This window comes from Macrosteles quadrilineatus, unplaced genomic scaffold (genome assembly GCF_028750875.1).
Source record: "Macrosteles quadrilineatus isolate MER2022 unplaced genomic scaffold, UCM_ALF_1.0 Scaffold_6__1_contigs__length_79288215, whole genome shotgun sequence".
In the NCBI taxonomy this organism is placed as follows: Eukaryota; Metazoa; Arthropoda; class Insecta; order Hemiptera; family Cicadellidae; genus Macrosteles; species Macrosteles quadrilineatus.
In genome coordinates, this window is record NW_026542599.1 from 28299616 (window position 1) to 28317717 (window position 18102).

At 34.5% G+C, this 18102-nt stretch overlaps 1 protein-coding gene across 1 annotated transcript in view; it reads left to right on the forward strand.

The window, feature by feature from the left end:
* The first annotated feature begins 315 nt into the window (after window positions 1-315).
* The window catches only part of LOC128997113 (facilitated trehalose transporter Tret1-like), a 71484-nt gene continuing 53697 nt past the window's right edge, over window positions 316-18102 (forward strand). The window contains exon 1 of the mRNA XM_054422690.1: window positions 316-429. Within this exon, the coding sequence (XP_054278665.1) occupies window positions 379-429 (51 nt within the window). The 5' untranslated portion in view covers window positions 316-378. The remainder of the gene's footprint in view (window positions 430-18102) is intronic.

Genomic DNA, 18102 nt, shown 5'->3' on the forward strand with positions numbered 1-18102 from the left:
TCTGTTCTGGCTGGTTAACCAGCCTAATGCCTGGTTATATGGAAATATTTATAAAATATGTAAATAGTTTTGATAGAATATTTATACTTGCTCAACCCACAATTACACCTATTTCTTTTAGTAAAAAAATCACCGGGAAAGCTAAAGTTTTTCCATCCAATCTAAAGTTAGAAGATAATAACCGATACATCCGCCTCAAGTTCAATGTGACATGCGCGTCAATTCCATGATAGGTTTCTGCTTGCAGACGAAAGCAAATATTTGCTTGTTTGTTCTCTCGAAAGCTTAACCATCTGTAATGCTAAGAGTTCATATCTTCCATTACAGGTTACAAGTAACCGTGACTTAGCAGTAACAGGTTCTCGTTAAACGTCAAGGATGGAGAAGCAAACGATACACGGCTTAAAATCTTTGCTCCGACGGTTTTCTGTGAGTTTTGATTAATCATTTTTATCTATCAACTAATTGGAATTGTTTACTTCATTGTGATGTTAGCCTCTGGATTGCCAAATAATAATAAAAAGATTTAAATAGGCTACCTGCTATTAGGCTACCGCTACCGTTACAACAAGTGGAATATACTTGTAGTGAAGCTGGCTTTTATTCTTGAAATGAGGGACCTCTTTCATATGGTCATGCGGCTTCATTGGCAACAAATAATGCAAATGAAAAAGTAATGCTGCATTTCCAAAAAGCAAATACTGTAAATTATCACATAAATAGATTATATGCATTGTTGTTGATCAACGTATCTTATAAAGGATGAGGAGATCTAGTTAAAAAGGAGCATGACTTTTCTGTCTTGACAGTAACTGCTTGAATGGTAATTAATCTTTGTGAAATTTGTTTTACAGTCAAAGTGTAGTGTTATTTTCAAAAATCTCACTTAAGGCCAACCAAGTGGGCCACGGTCCGTAATAGGCCAATGCAAACCATCTGTCAAGATATAGGTACTATTTTAAGGCAAGGTTTCTGTGTTTGGATGTTATCAGACAGGATAAGAGCACAATGAACTTCTTCTGCAGATGAATAATCCGTAGCTTAAGAGTAATATAAGCCAAATTAATAAATATAATATATTTAAATGGCTCTGGTCTGATCTGAACTTATTTTGTAGTATATGGTTTGGGAATTTTTTTATGTTACTATCTGGGTAAGTTACCGGTGTACTTAAAAACATGTCTTTTAGAGATAAATTAAATGGCTTTTGTTGCTGAGTAGCGCTAGTAAACATGCACAACCCTTTTCATTAGTTTAATAACATTCAAAGGCTCTATTGTGTTTTCACTAACTGAATTAATACATCTCTAGATAACAAGTGTGCAATAAATAGTAATTTTGCAGATTAATGGCTTTCTAAATTGTGCACATATTTCTTCATACAAATTATTAAAAATTTAATCCAGTTGCTGTAAACTACTATTAATTTAACAAAATATGGACACGGCTCATATGGGCAACGTGCCCTTCTGCACTTGTATTATTTTGTATTGTATTACACAATCGATATCTTTTCCAATAATTGAAAACATGTATGAAAATAATGTCATGAACCTATGATGATTTGTCTTGAATATGACCAAATATTGGTCAAAAAGGCAGAAACCAACCCGTACAATAGATATAAGTTAACTCGATAAGAAATAGTTTTAAGTGTTACGATTTTTACGATATTATATTACGATTTTCCACTGATTTAAAAATAAAATAAATAAATAAGGTCTTTATTCATGAGCGAATTTCAGTAACAATACTGTTTTACAAATTGACTCAAACATTATAAAACAAAATTTCGTAATAGAACGTTATATTACAAAACATGACATGATTCAGAAGAAAATCAATGTTAAAATCTGAAAAAAATTGCTAATGCATCATTTTGACAAATTCAGTAGGTAACTCCCTATAATGTGTTCATTAAAATACAATTTAAATATTAACAGCTGTTTCATTAAAAAGTAGTGACAAATTATCCATATGGCCAAAATGTAAACAAATCTGTGGAGGGATCTTTAAAGGCTTCTGGGGCAGAGCTATAAGGGAATTTACTTTGTTTTTCTTTCGATGGCTCATCTACAGATTGAGACCATTCTTTGGACACCTCTACCAAGTTTCTACGCCCAGCCGTTCTCTCAAATTAGTGGAGACAAAGTTTCCAATTAAATATTTAGATTCCCATGTTAATCTTTTGGGAGAAAACCCAACTTTGATGGAAGATTCTACCCAAACTAATAAAGATTTCAAATGAAAAACTCTTTGCAAAACTACAGATCAGGGCCATTTTTTTACACTTTAATCATCAAAATCGGTCCATAAATGAGGGAGGAGTTCTGTTCACAAAAATCGGCTTAGCGTACTATATATACAGGGTGATTGATATAAGTGTGCCAGCCGTTTTATTCGAAAACTATAAGAGATATCAAAAAAAGTTAAATGGTAAGTGCCTTGGATTTTTTATTTAAAAAATTATAGTCAAATCAAAAAAATTATTTTAGCCGCCATTTTTCCAATATGGCCGCCAACTTTGATTTTTCTTGTGGAACACCCTGTATTTTATGATGTATTCTGGTAGAAAAGGTAATTTTAAGACAATTTTATTCTTGTGATTTTTTTCATAAACCTAACCGTTTAAAAGATAATAATGGTTTAAGTTGTGAAATTTTGAATGGTTTTCGAGCAAAACAGCTGGCATGCTTGCTTCGAAACTCTTTCTCATGCAGAAATTTCAAAACTTTAACCATTATTATCTTTAAAACGGTTAGGTTTATGAAAAAAATCACAAGAATAAAATCGTCTTAAAATTCCTTTTTCTACCAGAATACATCATAAAATACAGGGCATTCCGTAAGAAAAATCAAAGTTGGCGGCCATATTGGAAAAATGGCGGCTAAAATAATTTTTTGACTTGACTATAATTTTTTAAATAAAAAATCCAAGGCACTTACCATTTAACTTTTTTTGATATCTCTTATAGTTTTCGAATAAAACGGCTGGCACACTTATATCAATCACCCTGTATAGATAGATATACACATATGTATCTGCAAGTTAAACAGATTAATATTTATACACACAGGGTTTAATGAAGTAATCTATAATATTAAAACGTAATAGGGTTTTGTATTTCACGATTCTAAATCTACCACTCGACGGATTTTCATGATTTTTGTGTTGAAAGAAAGATAATTTTGAGAACTAGGGAATGTCTAATCCATAATTTGAGTTTAGGGTCCCAGTTATTTAGAAATTAAGTTTTAATTTTTGAAAAGTCTAGCAGCCGACGCTAAGATTCTAAACTAGCTTTTGGTATAATATAACAGCTGTAAACATCCAGTGTTTGTAACACAAATTCTGCATTTGGATAAGACTAAAAGACATACTAAGGGTTGACTTATTTATACTATGTGTGATGCTAATCCTTCGATAAGAGGATGACAGATTATTTAAATATACAATAGTAAAATACTAGGATGTTCAAATTATTATTTTAAGTATTCTTTGTAATCTTTGGTTTGTTTTAGCGCAATATAATTTGTTTTAACTAACAGCTGGTTAAATATAAAAATGCTCTATAGAACTATGAGGTTATTTTATTTACTCAGATTTTGTCATTGATTATAGGAAATAAGTAAGATTAGTAGACCACCGGGATAAGTAACACCATCGAAGTATACAAGTCGAGGCTCTGTACACGAGTCTTAAAAAATGATATGCAAATTATTTTACTGCTCAACTTTTTTAGGAAAGGGTAGAAAAATCAAAATTTTTACATGTTTTAATTAATCTTGGTGGCTTTTTGTTTGCAATCAATGTTTTTGAATGCTTAAAATTTGTTTGGATTAGGCCCGGGAATATTGATGTCATAAAGAAGGAGATCAAGAATCATCAGGAATACGATTTTAAATTACCACCACAACCTCAGACGGGTTTTATCCAAAGATATACAGATGAATGACATAGATTGAACCATAGACTAACCAACACAAGTAGACTTCTCATCCCATTGTAAATTTTGAAGCACGTTTTTCGTGTCTATTTCATGTACGTGTCACGAAGGCGCTAGTGTCAACGAAACTTTGTTTCTATTATTTTAGGGTTAATTTCTTGATTTGTGCTTTACTGTTTGGTTATATAACTAGGGGACAAGTTATTGTTTATGATTAGATCGTATTATTTGGTTAAACGAGGTTTTAAATGGCTCTAATAACGGGAAACAAATTGTAAACAAAACACGATCTCTACAGTTGGACGTACAGAACTAACAATAAAATTGGCTTCAGCTGTTCCATAAGGATGAGAAATCTACTAAGGGAGTATGTTTTATCTATGATTGAACACAACGTCATCATTGACCTAGGATACTGCAATTATTAGACTTACCATCCTTTAATGAAATCTAAAAAGTTGTTTGGCGTGTGTTTAGTTGTGGTTACGTTTGGAGGCGCTGAATATTTTATAGTTTTAATAAATTAATATGGAGAATTACGATGTACATTGATTCAATGAGGGTGGTAGGCCTAAAATTATCAGGTTATTAGAAGTGACAACGGAATGGATAATATACATAGACAATTAATTACGTCACTAGCTTTACTAGCGTGTTTACGTGTTAAATTCCTTCAACAAGTGACCAGTTCTTTTTTTCAAATGAATATTATTTTATTTTCGTTTCAGCTGTTTACAAAAAAATTATATGTTGTTGTTTTTACTTTCTTTGTTTACACTTATTTATTTAGCAATTGATGCAGTGAAATTGATATAAAGGATATGTTTGGACGATTCGTTTGATGTCAGGACACCAACTTTATAATTATGTGTACTGTGAATTTTATTGGATGTTTTCGTTATATTTTAGGGCGATTCTATTCATACCTACTGGTAATTGTGTATAGTATGAGTAATTGTATTTTGGTGATATTGATTATGGAAGAGGCAGGTATGCGATGGAAGGTGATATCATTGACTAAGCCTATACACTTCTCAATTGATAATTACTCTTTCTACTGTAGGCTGCAATAAAATTTGTCTTTATACGTGTAAACTAGCTGTTCTGAGTTATAGGCCTACACAGTTTTAACTGACTATTCCCGTACGTAGGACGGGCTAACACCTCGTAAGAATTAATTACAATCCATCCAGTGCATCGATGAAACTTTATATAAGAATGATTACGGCCTCAAGCCAACACTTATAAATAAAACAAACACAATTTTAAGTAACTAGCACTAATAATAATATAACTAAAATTAATTACTTACACTCGGAATTAAATATTCAGGGTTTCTGGAACGATTTGTAACCTTCTATTGTATGTAAATATCCAACGGTTACAACGGTTACGGTAATGGCTGACCTGTTATAGCTACAAATCCGGGAAAGAAACTAGTTTAACGGCTGATCACGAAGAACCGTTCCACTCGGCCGTACATGTCAGTTTTATGCTCGGTTTAGGTAAATTACAACTAGTGAGTAAATAATTATTTCAGTAATAATCTTAGACAACTTTGTATTTACAGTTCCGAGTATGCTGTTCACAGAGTAGATTTTTATACGTCAATGTGGCTGCTATATTTTTAAAATCGCAGGAACGCTGTCCTGACGGTAACGGTTCAAGTCCTGTCTATCACCAATGGATTTAAGTTGAATAAAAATGACATTAACAAATTGTTTTGAGTCCAGTTTAATTTGGTGTATCCAGAAATCAAAATCCAGAGGTTATCAATTATAGGGGGAGTATCTCCAATTGAAGAACTCCTCCCACTAAAAGTCGACAATCATCCAAAGCAAGCATCTTGTTGCAACCAAGTTATTGGTATGATGCACATAAATATATGCAATATGAGATTTCCTTTAATTGACTATCTTATCGCTTTGGAGTTAGTTCCCTAATGCAACTAATAACGATAAAGGTCTGCTCGCATAAACACTTATCAAAGTTTGGTTTCTTCTGATAGGTAAGGCTTATATCTGGAATGGGTATTATAGGGGGGGGGGGGGGGCTATATAATAAAAAAGAATAGTTGATTGACTGAATGAGTTACTGGTGTAAATTACAATTAAACCACGCCAAACTGACAACTACTACCTATACGAAACAACAACTTTTATCTCGAAATAACTACACAGCAAGATAGTGATCGATTGATATTTAAAAGAACTAAAACTGTAGCATTAACAACGTTTCACTATATTTGAGTAACACAAATTCCTACAGCTGGTCCATGTTGATGAGATATATGTACTTCAGTATCCAAAGTCTATGGTTGGACAGAAAAAAGGATAACTACTTGAGGAATGGAGAGGTGAAATTGCAAGTAAATTACAGTGAAGGTGCACGAGCGGAACGTTAATTGTGTAAACAAAATGAGAAACGATTGTTGAAGTTTCAAAACATTAGTGACTTGGAGAAAACGTTAGGAAGAGTAAGTTAGCGCAGTGTTAAAAAAATAAACTTAAAAGTAGATTTCATTACGACTACTGAAATGTGGCACAAAAATTCATTATTAAGGCCTAATGTGGATCTATTTAACGAGTCCAACTTTACATCGATAAAGTTGGACTTTAGATGTATTTTATATGGATAGACTAGCTGACCCGGCGAACTTCGTATCGCCTAAGTTATAGGTTTCCCCTAAGACAGACCGATGGAAAGAAAGTACCGTTACGTTTAATTTTCAAGATGATCTCGTTCGCATCGCTCAATCACGTCCTGGTTGAAGTTCGTTCGCTACGCTCACTCACCTTTAGGTTGGAGCTCGTTCGCTGCGCTCACTTGCCTTCAGGTTAGCTCGTTCGCATCGCTCAATCACGTCCTGGTTGAAGTTCGTTCGCTACGCTCACTCACCTTTGGGTTGGAGCTCGTTCGCTACGCTCACTCACCTTTAGGTTGGAGCTCGTTCGCTGCGCTCACTTGCATTCAGGTTAGCTCGTTCGCTACGCTCACTCGCCTCCAGGTTGAAGTTCGTTCGCTACGCTCACTCACCTTTTGGTTGCAAATTAGCTGTTGTCATAAATGTAAAAGAAATAATAGTGCTGCACCCTGTTGGTAATCCTTGTAACTTTAATGCTATTGAACATCATAGAACAGAACCAACTTGTTTAATTGAAACAGCTGTTAAGATTCATTAATTCCATTTCTCATAAGGTTAACATGGGAAACTCCAGAGCCACTGGGGCGGAGCCCTTTTAAGAATTTCGAAACGGGAAATAGTTTACGTCCGATTTGCATACCTACAGAATTTACACACCAAATTTCATAACGATCGGTGAAGTCGTTCCGGAGGAGTTTGCAGACAAACACTGTGACACGAGAATTTTATATATTAGATATTTATAATAAATAGATAAATACTTAGATAGATTTTAGATTGTATCGACATTCTAGAACGAGATTGGAAAATGAGCAAAGGTTGAAAGATTCTTCTAGTCCATGTTATGATGACAAACCTTTCGCCACACTGCATCATCCGAGCTTATTAAATCACATTACGATAATTTTCCTATTTTTTGCGAGCTGCAGCCAAGCCATAAAATAGGCTTGGCATAATACCATGCCATAATACCATGACACCACCATCCATGCTTTTGTAGCATAGTATTCATTGGTTTTTGTAAAAATGTTTTTTTTTAATATTTTAATTTGTTTCAAACAAATTTCCTTCTTGTTTCACTCTTGTGTACTGTATTTAAAAGCAACACGTATTGCTACCCCAACTCCTCAACTAGAAGAGCTTCGGAAACCGAGGTCCTGGGTTTGAATCCCGCGACCATCTAGAACTAGCCTGAAGTAATAAGTTTTAAACAGTTCCGGACTAGAACCTAAGGTCCTAAGATGTGAGGTTAGAATAAAAAAAAATAAAACTATGTAATGTTAGCCAAACATAGCGTGTGCCCCACGATAACTAAAACAACATGTTGATAAGGCTCAATTTAATTTTTATAAATCGGGACTATTTTCTTCGGTAAATCAGCAATCTAATTTAAAAATCAGATTAATTCCAGTACAGCTGATTCCTTTTCAATACAGAAAAATTTGAGTTTAGACTACTAATTTACATTCCACAGTCTAAGTATAGCCATTGACTATCGGATACAGGAGCATGTTGTTGTATTAATAGTCAAAGGTATAGCCAAAGGGGAACTGTGATGGTGGTAAAAAATATACAACGCAATAGGAATGGAAACACAAATCCATTTTAACAAAGATATGATAATATACTGTAAGTGCAACTATATTCTTCGTCACAATCGGTCTACCTTGATTATGTTGATTCATTTTATTATTAGTACTCAAAACCCCTAACGCAGTTATCAACAACCAATTTTTCTGCACTATGACACTTTAGGTTTTATAGATAGAGGAGCCTAGTACATCGTACTATTGTGAGGTGGGATGCAATGAGGCGTATTTTAACCCAATCTGAATAACATATCAGTTGTAAAACGCAATGCGTCTAGAGGCCGCATGTTTCTGCGGCTCGTGCATCTATCCAGACGCATGGAATAAAAGCTCTCCAATGCACTTAACCGCAGGTCGCATTGGAGTGCGGCGCCCCGCAGAGTAGAAACTTTTGGAGCCTACTTATCGTTATTTTACCGATTAAGATCAGTTTGATCACGATCAGCTATAGCCATTTAGCCACCTCTCCAACACCGCGCCCCTTCTCTTCTTTCATCCGAATACTATGATCAGTGAACTTTCAATAAACGATGCCCAAAGAAACGTAGTCAGTAAAAAAACTGGCATTTCAACCATTCTATATTTATTGTTCATCTTTGTTTTAAAATATGCACCCAGATGGGTTTGCGTTTTAAAATATCTGTATACCTCTATCTTCCTAAAGTACCATGCTGTCACATCGTGTCAATACATACACACCTTATTATACATTACATCGAAGGTGCCTTTGGCATCACGAGACTTGGATCTATTATTAACCCGATTATATGTTTACTGCGATTGCGCAAGTGTGGAAAAGTTTGAGCGAAGGTTTATAATCATCAAATCGACACTGGTTACATAACGAATGTAGGCAAAGCTGGAAGGAAATGACGAACATTGTGAAAACACATAATTGAGTCGACAAAAAACGGCGGACATCACAACTCAAGTGTGTACAGCAGTGTCTCGTGCGTTGTAGCATTTGACTTGGCGATTAATTGGGTTGAATTAAAACCAAATTGGACGAGTTTTTGTTTACGGGTTGACCTATGCATGATGTGAGAAATCGATTTGAGGGGAAGTGATTTTGGACTAAAGGACATTCCACCATAAGTGATTGTAGGTATGTGATTTTATTTGGGTAAGGTTATAGGAAATTATGATAATTATTTATTTCAACACAAAAACATAATTTTAATTTCAAATGTTAGGTTATCAGCTCCTCCTAAAATAAAAACTGAAACAATCATTAATAACGGGAAAATGAGTTTATTTTAAAATAATTTATTGTTATAGATGCATGTTTGATGATCTTAAATTTATTTTTACAAAATGGTTAAATTAGCAAGATTGGTATTTTAAAAATGTATTACGACATAGTGGATTTATATATATATCTATATATATAAAATCCAATGTATGTTTGTTTGTCCTTTATGGACTCCAAAATCGCTCGACAGATTGTAATGAAACTTTCAGGCATTGTTAAGCATTATTCAAGGATGGTTTGTGTGAAGTTTGGTGCAGATCCGTCAAAAGGGCTCCGCCCCAGTGGCTCTGGAGTTTCCCATGTTAACCTTATGAGTACCGTACTCATATTTAAATGGAATTAAAGAATCTTAACAGCTGGTTCAATTTGATTCTGTGATGTTCAATAGCATTAAAAAGTTAATAGGTTTACCAACAGGATGCAACACTATTATTTTTTTAAATTTGTGACAACAGCTAATTTGCAACTAAAATGTCAGTAAGCGTAGCGAACGAAATTCAACCTGGAGGCGAGTTAGCGTAGCGAACGAGCTAACCTGAGGCAAGTGAGCGCAGCGACAAAAAACAACTATAACAAATTTTTACAAATTATAAAAAATTTTTATAATAGTTTGATTAATATAAAGGTGAGTGAGCGTAGTGAACGAACTTCAACCAGGACGTAATTGAGCCATGCGAACGAGCTCATCTTGAAAATGAACGTGCATTGACATAAAACCACATTAGGACAGGACGACGTCTGTCGGGACAGCTAGTATTATAATGAAATTGAATAAAAATCAGTCTATTCAAAGAATAGACACACCTCTCGTTCGATTTAAGTATTCTTCTGATGGTAAAACGTTGTGCCATTTTACATAAGTAATGTAAACTGAAATAAAATTACTATCTCAACTATTCGAGTAAAACTAGTTAGACGTGTGTTCCGATTTTCAGGCAGTTTTACTCAGACAAAAACTGAATGGATACTTATTACTTACTTGAAAGTAAAGCATTTTACTTGTTTATCATATTTATTTTGAAATATCTGTTTTGAATTGCGTTAGAAACTATTGAATTTATTTTGCATTTATTCTTTTTAAATGCGTTTTTGCTATAATACACAGCTTTCCAAAACATTCTTTAGTAAGGTCAAAATACAATCTAATAAATGACATTTCAAAAGTATTCGTTGATTTAACAAATATTGTTTAACTATGCCTGCTTGGTACTAGATTATTAATGTTTAGCATTTTTCCACATATTTTCTACAGAGTTAATTGTTGTTAATCAATGGATTCATGAAATCAGATACTATATTGAATCCGTGATAAAATAGGCTACCCTTACCTTTACAGGATCATATCTTTATAAGTCGTCAGTAAAGATTTGTTGAATGAAAGGTGTATTTTTGTGTAGATGAAACTACAAATGACGTTAAAGTTAAATTATAGCAATTAAACTATTCACGAGTTATACTTTAATTAAATGTAATTTCTTATCACCACATACGTGTAAACATAATAAATATAGTATTTTACAATCAGTACAAACATTTTACCACGCTCTTGAGTAACAGTGTTGCTTTTCGAAATGTTTAAAAGCGACTATGTTATGTTGAGATCGATTGAAAGTAATTATGATATCACCGGTTGTCAGACAATTAGGGGAAATTAGAGTTGGCAGTCAGTAAAATCGCGAATAGTGATGCGAGTGACATCAAGATAACGTTGACTCAGTTCTGCTAGCAAAATCGAGATATTTAAGATACTTCTGCTATGTAAGTAGGCCTAGTAATAAAAATCAATTCCTCGCCAATATTTGTATTTATAAATTATAAATCGTGCGATATTATAGTAGAATCAACCTGTTTAGTGCTTCGGTAAATTAATAAGCAATAAAGTCGTCTGACAATGTTAGTGGGGATATAAAGCAAATCAGTGATATCGGGACTTTGTGAGTAAAGGTATTCAAATCCGGGATCACAGTTACTAGTTTTAACGAACTATTTTCTATCGGGACTATTTAATTGTAATTTTATGACATGAGGACTAAATGAGAAGAAGAAATAACCATTTCCGCACTATCAGGACTAATGTAGAGCAATGCAGTTATCGGAACTAATGTAGAGCAATTCTGCAAATCAGAAATAATACACTGTAGATAATAATACTATAATAATAATAAACTACTGTAATGATAATAATAAACTGTAGAAATAATACTACTGTAGAGCGATTAAAAATAAAAGGACTTACGTAAAGCGATTCTACAATAGCAGGTTTAATGTAGAGCAATTCCAAGATTTCAGGATTAATGTAGAGTAATTCCACAATATCAGGATAAATGTAGATCAATTTCACGATATCAGGTCTAATATAGAGCAATTTTACGATATCAGGACTAATGTAGAGAAATTTCATAATATCAGGTCTAATGTAGAGCAATTCCACAATATCAGAACTAATGTAGAGCAATTTCACGATATCAGGACTAATATAGAGTAATTCCACAATATCAGGACTAATATAGAGTAATTCCACAATATCAGGACTAATGTAGAGCAATTCCGCGATATCGGGATTAATGTATTCTACAACCCAGTTTCACGACCGAGGCTGCGAATCAAGGTTTGCAAACAAAGAAACACGTCGGCCTCGCGAGATGTCATGGGCGTCGGTGATATTAGGATGGGGATGGTCTGCAATTAGAGTCAGCAGCCGCACGTGAAGCAGTGGTCGTGACTAGGGGTGAGGGGGCGCCGTGGAAGTTCATGTAGAAAGTTCCTCCAAGACGTCCAGAAATAAACCTGTGCGTTGTATGAAAGTAACTGTTACAGAGTAAATCAATATTTAAAGTTTTAATTTTTTTAAGTTGGAAATTTGACAATTTCAGGTATACGGCACAAAATAACTTTAATTTCAAAATAAACCTCAAGTGTCCATTTACAGTTCATGATGAATCAAACTCCAAGACTACTAATTAAGATTCTGAACTTAATTTTGAATAATTCTTCGGACGATTTTGTCGTAAAGCCCCACTGAGAAGAAATTCTTCGATCATATTAACAGTAAATTGGCCAAATACATTTAGTTGAATGAATGAATTTACAAAGGCAATTTATAAAATGTTAGGGTTTCTTAACTTATTTAACATAAATTTATTTATCTTTTTCAAAGCAATTAAGTTTTTCCTATCTACACCACAGGCTGTTTAGCGTAATGCAAAAATTTCTTTTCCTACAGTCACCCGACAAAGTTGGCTTCCTTGTACTGTTTATAGTACAGAAAGCTGCTAATTGCTGCATATTTATACTTTGCCGTACGGTTTATACTTTGCCGTACGGTTTATACTTTGCCGCACATCAGGATTCCAACGAAACAACACAAAACAGCGTGGTTCTATTATGCACGTAATCCGTGTACGCTTGGAAATAGGTTGGCAACACTTAACGATAATAATACTATGAGCAGCTGATTGACTATTATTACTACGATTTAACCTGTCATTTCGTGTTTATAGTTTCGGTATTTCTGAACTTTCTGGACTTTTCTTTTAAACGTTTTTAAAACATTCCTACGATCTTAATAAACAAGAAAATACCTTTAAAGCATTTTTTTTAGGCGCGGAAACCATTTCAAATTACAAAAACTTACGGAACTATATTCTCAAAACGCGGAGCACATTTCTTGCCGAGGAAAAATAGCGGAGTGATACGGACCGCGGGTACTACTTTCTCTAGGGCACAATTTGTGTTGCCAGCTGAACCTAAAAACGTGTTGTATAGTGTTTGAAAGACTAATTATTTATATGCTTTATAGTGACTGTAGGAAAAATATAATGTGTAACACGAGTGAAAAAGGCCTTTGCTGCACTCGAGATCATTCCGCACTCGCCTGCGGCTCATGCGTAAACATTGCTCTCGTGTGCAGCAAAGTGCCACTTTCACCACTAGTTACACAAATAACTATTGTGGCCTAAATAAGTTATTTGGTGATCGAATTTTCCTGGCATGAAATCATTATCCAATTAGTGCCATTCAAAATATTATTAGCACTGAATCGGATTGTACTCATATCGGAATCCTTACAACACATCACAATGTCTACAAGTACAGTGCTTTAAGAACCTTTATAAGTCAAATAAATACAAACAACGTAAGTAGTAATATTAGCTGCATGAGTCAAAATATTTAAATGGTACTTAATCAAATTCTCAACACTAAGCGTGAAATTTTAGCAATTTTGAATGGTTCTGTTCTATCTGTGAACGTGCCAAGTTTTTTATGAAGAACATCATGTTTATAAACTGTGATACTGTATTCCAATTTCAAATTTAAATTTTAAATTCAAGTATATTTATTTATGATACATATATGGCTTGGACATTAATAACTTTAACCCCTTCCTTTTGGAATATGAGCAGGTATTTTACTCCTTCTGTTAAAGTAAAAATTCCGTTTTAGAATATAAAGTACTGGATGAAGATTGATGCTATTAACTTAAAATCCAACTTATCCATTTGGTATTATAAGCAGGATTTATACATTAGGCATGGCTTTTAGTAGAGGCCTGTTACATATCCTAATCAAACCCTTCTTTCTTCGGGAATACAAGGAGGTATTGTCCATCTATCACAATCATAAGAGTATTTTAGAACACTAGCCAGATGGAGAATCTTCTTTAATCAACTTTCAATATAGGAGCTCTTTAGTTGCTATTTAAAACATATCAATTTAGCGTTACGCAACTCTCGTCGCGTGCGACAAACCACCGCTTGTCCGCGATGACCGCGCACGATCCCACGTCTTCTTCTTCAATTGTGGTTTTGCAACTTCCGGTTGGGGCCACGAAGAGTCAAAGTCATGGCCAAGGTTCCGGTCTGGTCATTGTTGAAGACAAATCACCAGGTTGGCACTAACAATCACGCCTCTTAATTATCTTCGTCAATTTCTCTTCGACTTGGGTGAGAAGTTTTTAGAAAAATGAGACATTGTGAAGCGTGCTTTTTGGGCTTTCATTAATATTCACATGAATCTTAGTTCAGGACTCTGTTTTGTGAGGTTCCGTCGAAGTTTGAGGTTGAAGAGTGGTGAGTTTGAAAATCATTGTTAGTCCATAAAGTAAAGTATTTGTGAGTTTTTTTATTATTATTACTTTGAATTGTCGTTATTGGATGCAGCTGTGAAGCCTGTAAATACCTTTACAAAACACTAACTGGAAAGTAATTTACTTAAAAATTCCAAAATTTGTTCGTACCATTTTCTCTATGTGGTCTCAGTTATTTTAAACTATCTACTATATACCTCATTTGGGATAAAAAAATGATTCTAACACATAGTCACCATGTGTGCAAATTCCTTTCAAGATCAGACATATATTTTAAAGCTAGGCCAAGGACTTAAGGAAATGGCAGGTCTATGCTTATCCCTTTATCAGCGTTGTTGACAACTGTGTAGCAGCATGTAACAATAGTCTCTAGTGCATACTTGTTCCGTAAACAAATCTGTGTAAGGCCCAAATTTGTATCGAAAAGCCAAGGTCATATGAAAGCATGATGTCATTACGTCAAAATCCAATACCGGTGCTGATGGAAGCTATAAGCATGGTAAAGATCTAAATAGTTCCGACGAATACTCTCTAAACGCAAACATTTTCTTAATAACCAAACATATGTTTGTAAGCTGGGTCAAGGACATAAGGAAGCTGTAAGCTTAATCCGTTATCGGGTATTGGCAGCAGTACAGCAGTGCGTTGGTAGGTGGGGCGGCCCTCAGGGTACGTTTGAAGGGCGGTGGACAACACAATACATATCATCACTTCCTAGAGTCTGGACTGCGGTCACCCTAGGACGGCCATGGAGTAATTGGTATTGAGGCCTCAGGGGATAAGTGTAGGTCTCAATAACATTGGGAATGCCCACCTCAGATATTACAAATGTCAAATATAAAATGGCAATTCATGATTTTCTTTGTATTTTAGATTAACTTTTCGACTTTATATTGTGCTAGCAGACTTCTCTTCCCAAACCCTGGTGTGGTTAACTGTTGGTCTCAATAACATTGGGGATGACCAGCTGTTCAAATTGTAATGAAAAGTCTAGCAAGTTGTAAAAGAGTGTTATGAATTTTATTGGCAGATTGAATGGTTGACTCTGAAGAGTGCTAGTAGACTCCTTTGTAATGCGTTTTATTGGCAGATTAAATAGTTTACTTTGAAGAGTGCTAGTAGACTGTTCACCCTATGTAAAGCGTTTCATTGGCAGATTAAATAGTTTACTTTGAAGAGTGCTAGTAGACTCCTATGTAATGCGTTTATTGGCAGATTTATGGTTGACTTTTAAGAGTGCTAGTAGACTGTTCACCCTATGTAATGCATATTATTGGCAAATTGAATGGTTGATTTTGAAGTGTGCTAGTAGACTGTTCACCCTATGTAATGCATATTATTGGCAAATTGAATGGTTGATTTTGAAGTGTGCTAGTAGACTGTTCACCCTATGTAATGCATTTTATTGGCAGATTGATGGTTGACTTTTAAGAGTGCTAGTAGACTGCTCGCCCTATGTAATGCATTTTATTGGCAGATTGATGGTTGACTTTTAAGAGTGCTAGTAGACTGCTCGCCCTATGTATTGCATTTTATTGGCAGATTGATGGTTGACTTTTAAGAGTGCTAGTAGACTGTTCACCCTATGTAATGCATATTATTGGAAAATTGAATGGTTGATTTTGAAGTGTGCTAGTAGACTGTTTACCATATGTAATGCGTATTATTGGCAGATTAAATAGTTAACTTTGAAGAGTGCTAGTAGACTCCTATGTAATGCATTTTATTGGCTGATTGATGGTTGGCTTTTAAGAGTGCTAGTAGACTGTTCACCCTATGTAATACATTTTTATGTGTGTTATACGTTGGTTTTTGTGAGAACATTGAAGTTTGATGACCAAAGTCATACTAAAGTTTTTAACTCCAAAGTTATCGAAGGATTACTGGCTTTTCACGCTAAATATGATTGCGTATTTACAGCTACGAAAGGATGATTGACAGGCATGGATAAATTATAATGGATTAGCCATTGATAAACTAAAGACAAAGATTCGAGGACCCTCAGGACAAGTTTACGTAACTTGTTTGTTTTCTTCTATTTGCAAAATCTGTATCTTTGACCTACTTACCGTTCGTTAACATCCATCCAATTGTTGACTGGAAAACCCTTTTACTGATGTTTCCGCGTTCTAAACTTACAAATTAATGTCAAGGTGAAATGCTGGGAGTAGCGGTGTGTTAGTTTTGGAAGGATGACTCATTCATTCAACACCGGGAATATTTAAAGTAAACGAGTTCAAAAATGATTTTAGTGCATCGTGATAGTATTTTGATAAATCGTCCATTTGTGGTAACAGTTGTTTTAGACCTAGCAGATTGTTGCATACTAAATAATTATTTCACTAACACGAAATTTGTCCTTTGAACTACTCCGCCATTTATTAACCGATTTTGACGCTTCACGCGTCACTGGAAACGTCCCTCAGGCTCTGCCCCAGTGGCTTTTAAAGTTCCCATGTTATCCTTATGAAGAACATATTTTTTTATTTTGCAAATTCAAGGAAACACATGTTAGTCCAGTCAGCAGGTAGTTTTGGATGGAAAAGGTCGGAAGTTAATGAAACTTGGGGATGTCTTTCAGGGATGATGAAGCAAAATTTTCCCAAAGTTTTGGACCTCGAGGACCCTGTAGAAAAAAGAGGGTGGGGGAAACTTAAACCTTTGACACTTTTTTGCTGTACTCTCAATAACTTTTCTACCTCACTTCCTAACGAAAAAGCATACCTTACACTTTGTAAAGCGTTAAATTTCCTACAATTCTACAGTTCAAACATGTTTGTACGATCCAGCAAAATATGCAGAAAATAAGCAAAATTCCAACTTATTTTTCCTATTACACACAAATTATCACGAAATTTCGTAGTAATTATGTGTAATTATTTCGTAGTAGATATTATTTTAGGAGACCATTTATTACAATCCCAATGGTCAAGAACAGCTGGGTCTAGTTTTAAAACATGAAACTACTTACTTTTCAAAAGATCGATGCTGGAAAAACTTTGTTGCAACATATTAACTCGAATTGAGGCAGATCGTTTAGCATTCATTAGAAGTTATCAGTTAAAATTGAGAGCAGAAATGATGTAGGTGAACCTTGGTGACGCCATTAGAGATATTTAAAATTAGTTTCTAATAAGTTTTCAAATAACTCTAAGATGTAACTAAAGTTACTAGAATTTAAGCATAAGGTTTTCCTCGGCGTTATGTTTCATACTAGGCGGCTCATTAAGCCGCACGGGTTCCCTAGTGTATTATATATGAGTTGAGAAGAGAGATTATGGACAATGTCAAAAAATCCCTTAAGGCTTCGTCGAAAACAAATTTTTAAGAGGACTTTTTTGATTCCGGTCCTATTCAAAGCTTTGTACTCTAATTGTCCTTTTTTTCAAGTACAGTACTATGGAGGTTAAGATTATGATAAATTCGTCTTGTAGAGGTCACGTTCGTCTTGTAGAGGTTTTGTGCTAAGAATATTCGTTGTATAGAGGTTAATCAGTCCTAGCCCTTGTCACAAACAAATTCGTATTATGGAGGTTTTTAACTTAATTACTACGTTGTATAGACGTGTTTTTAGCATTGACCTAT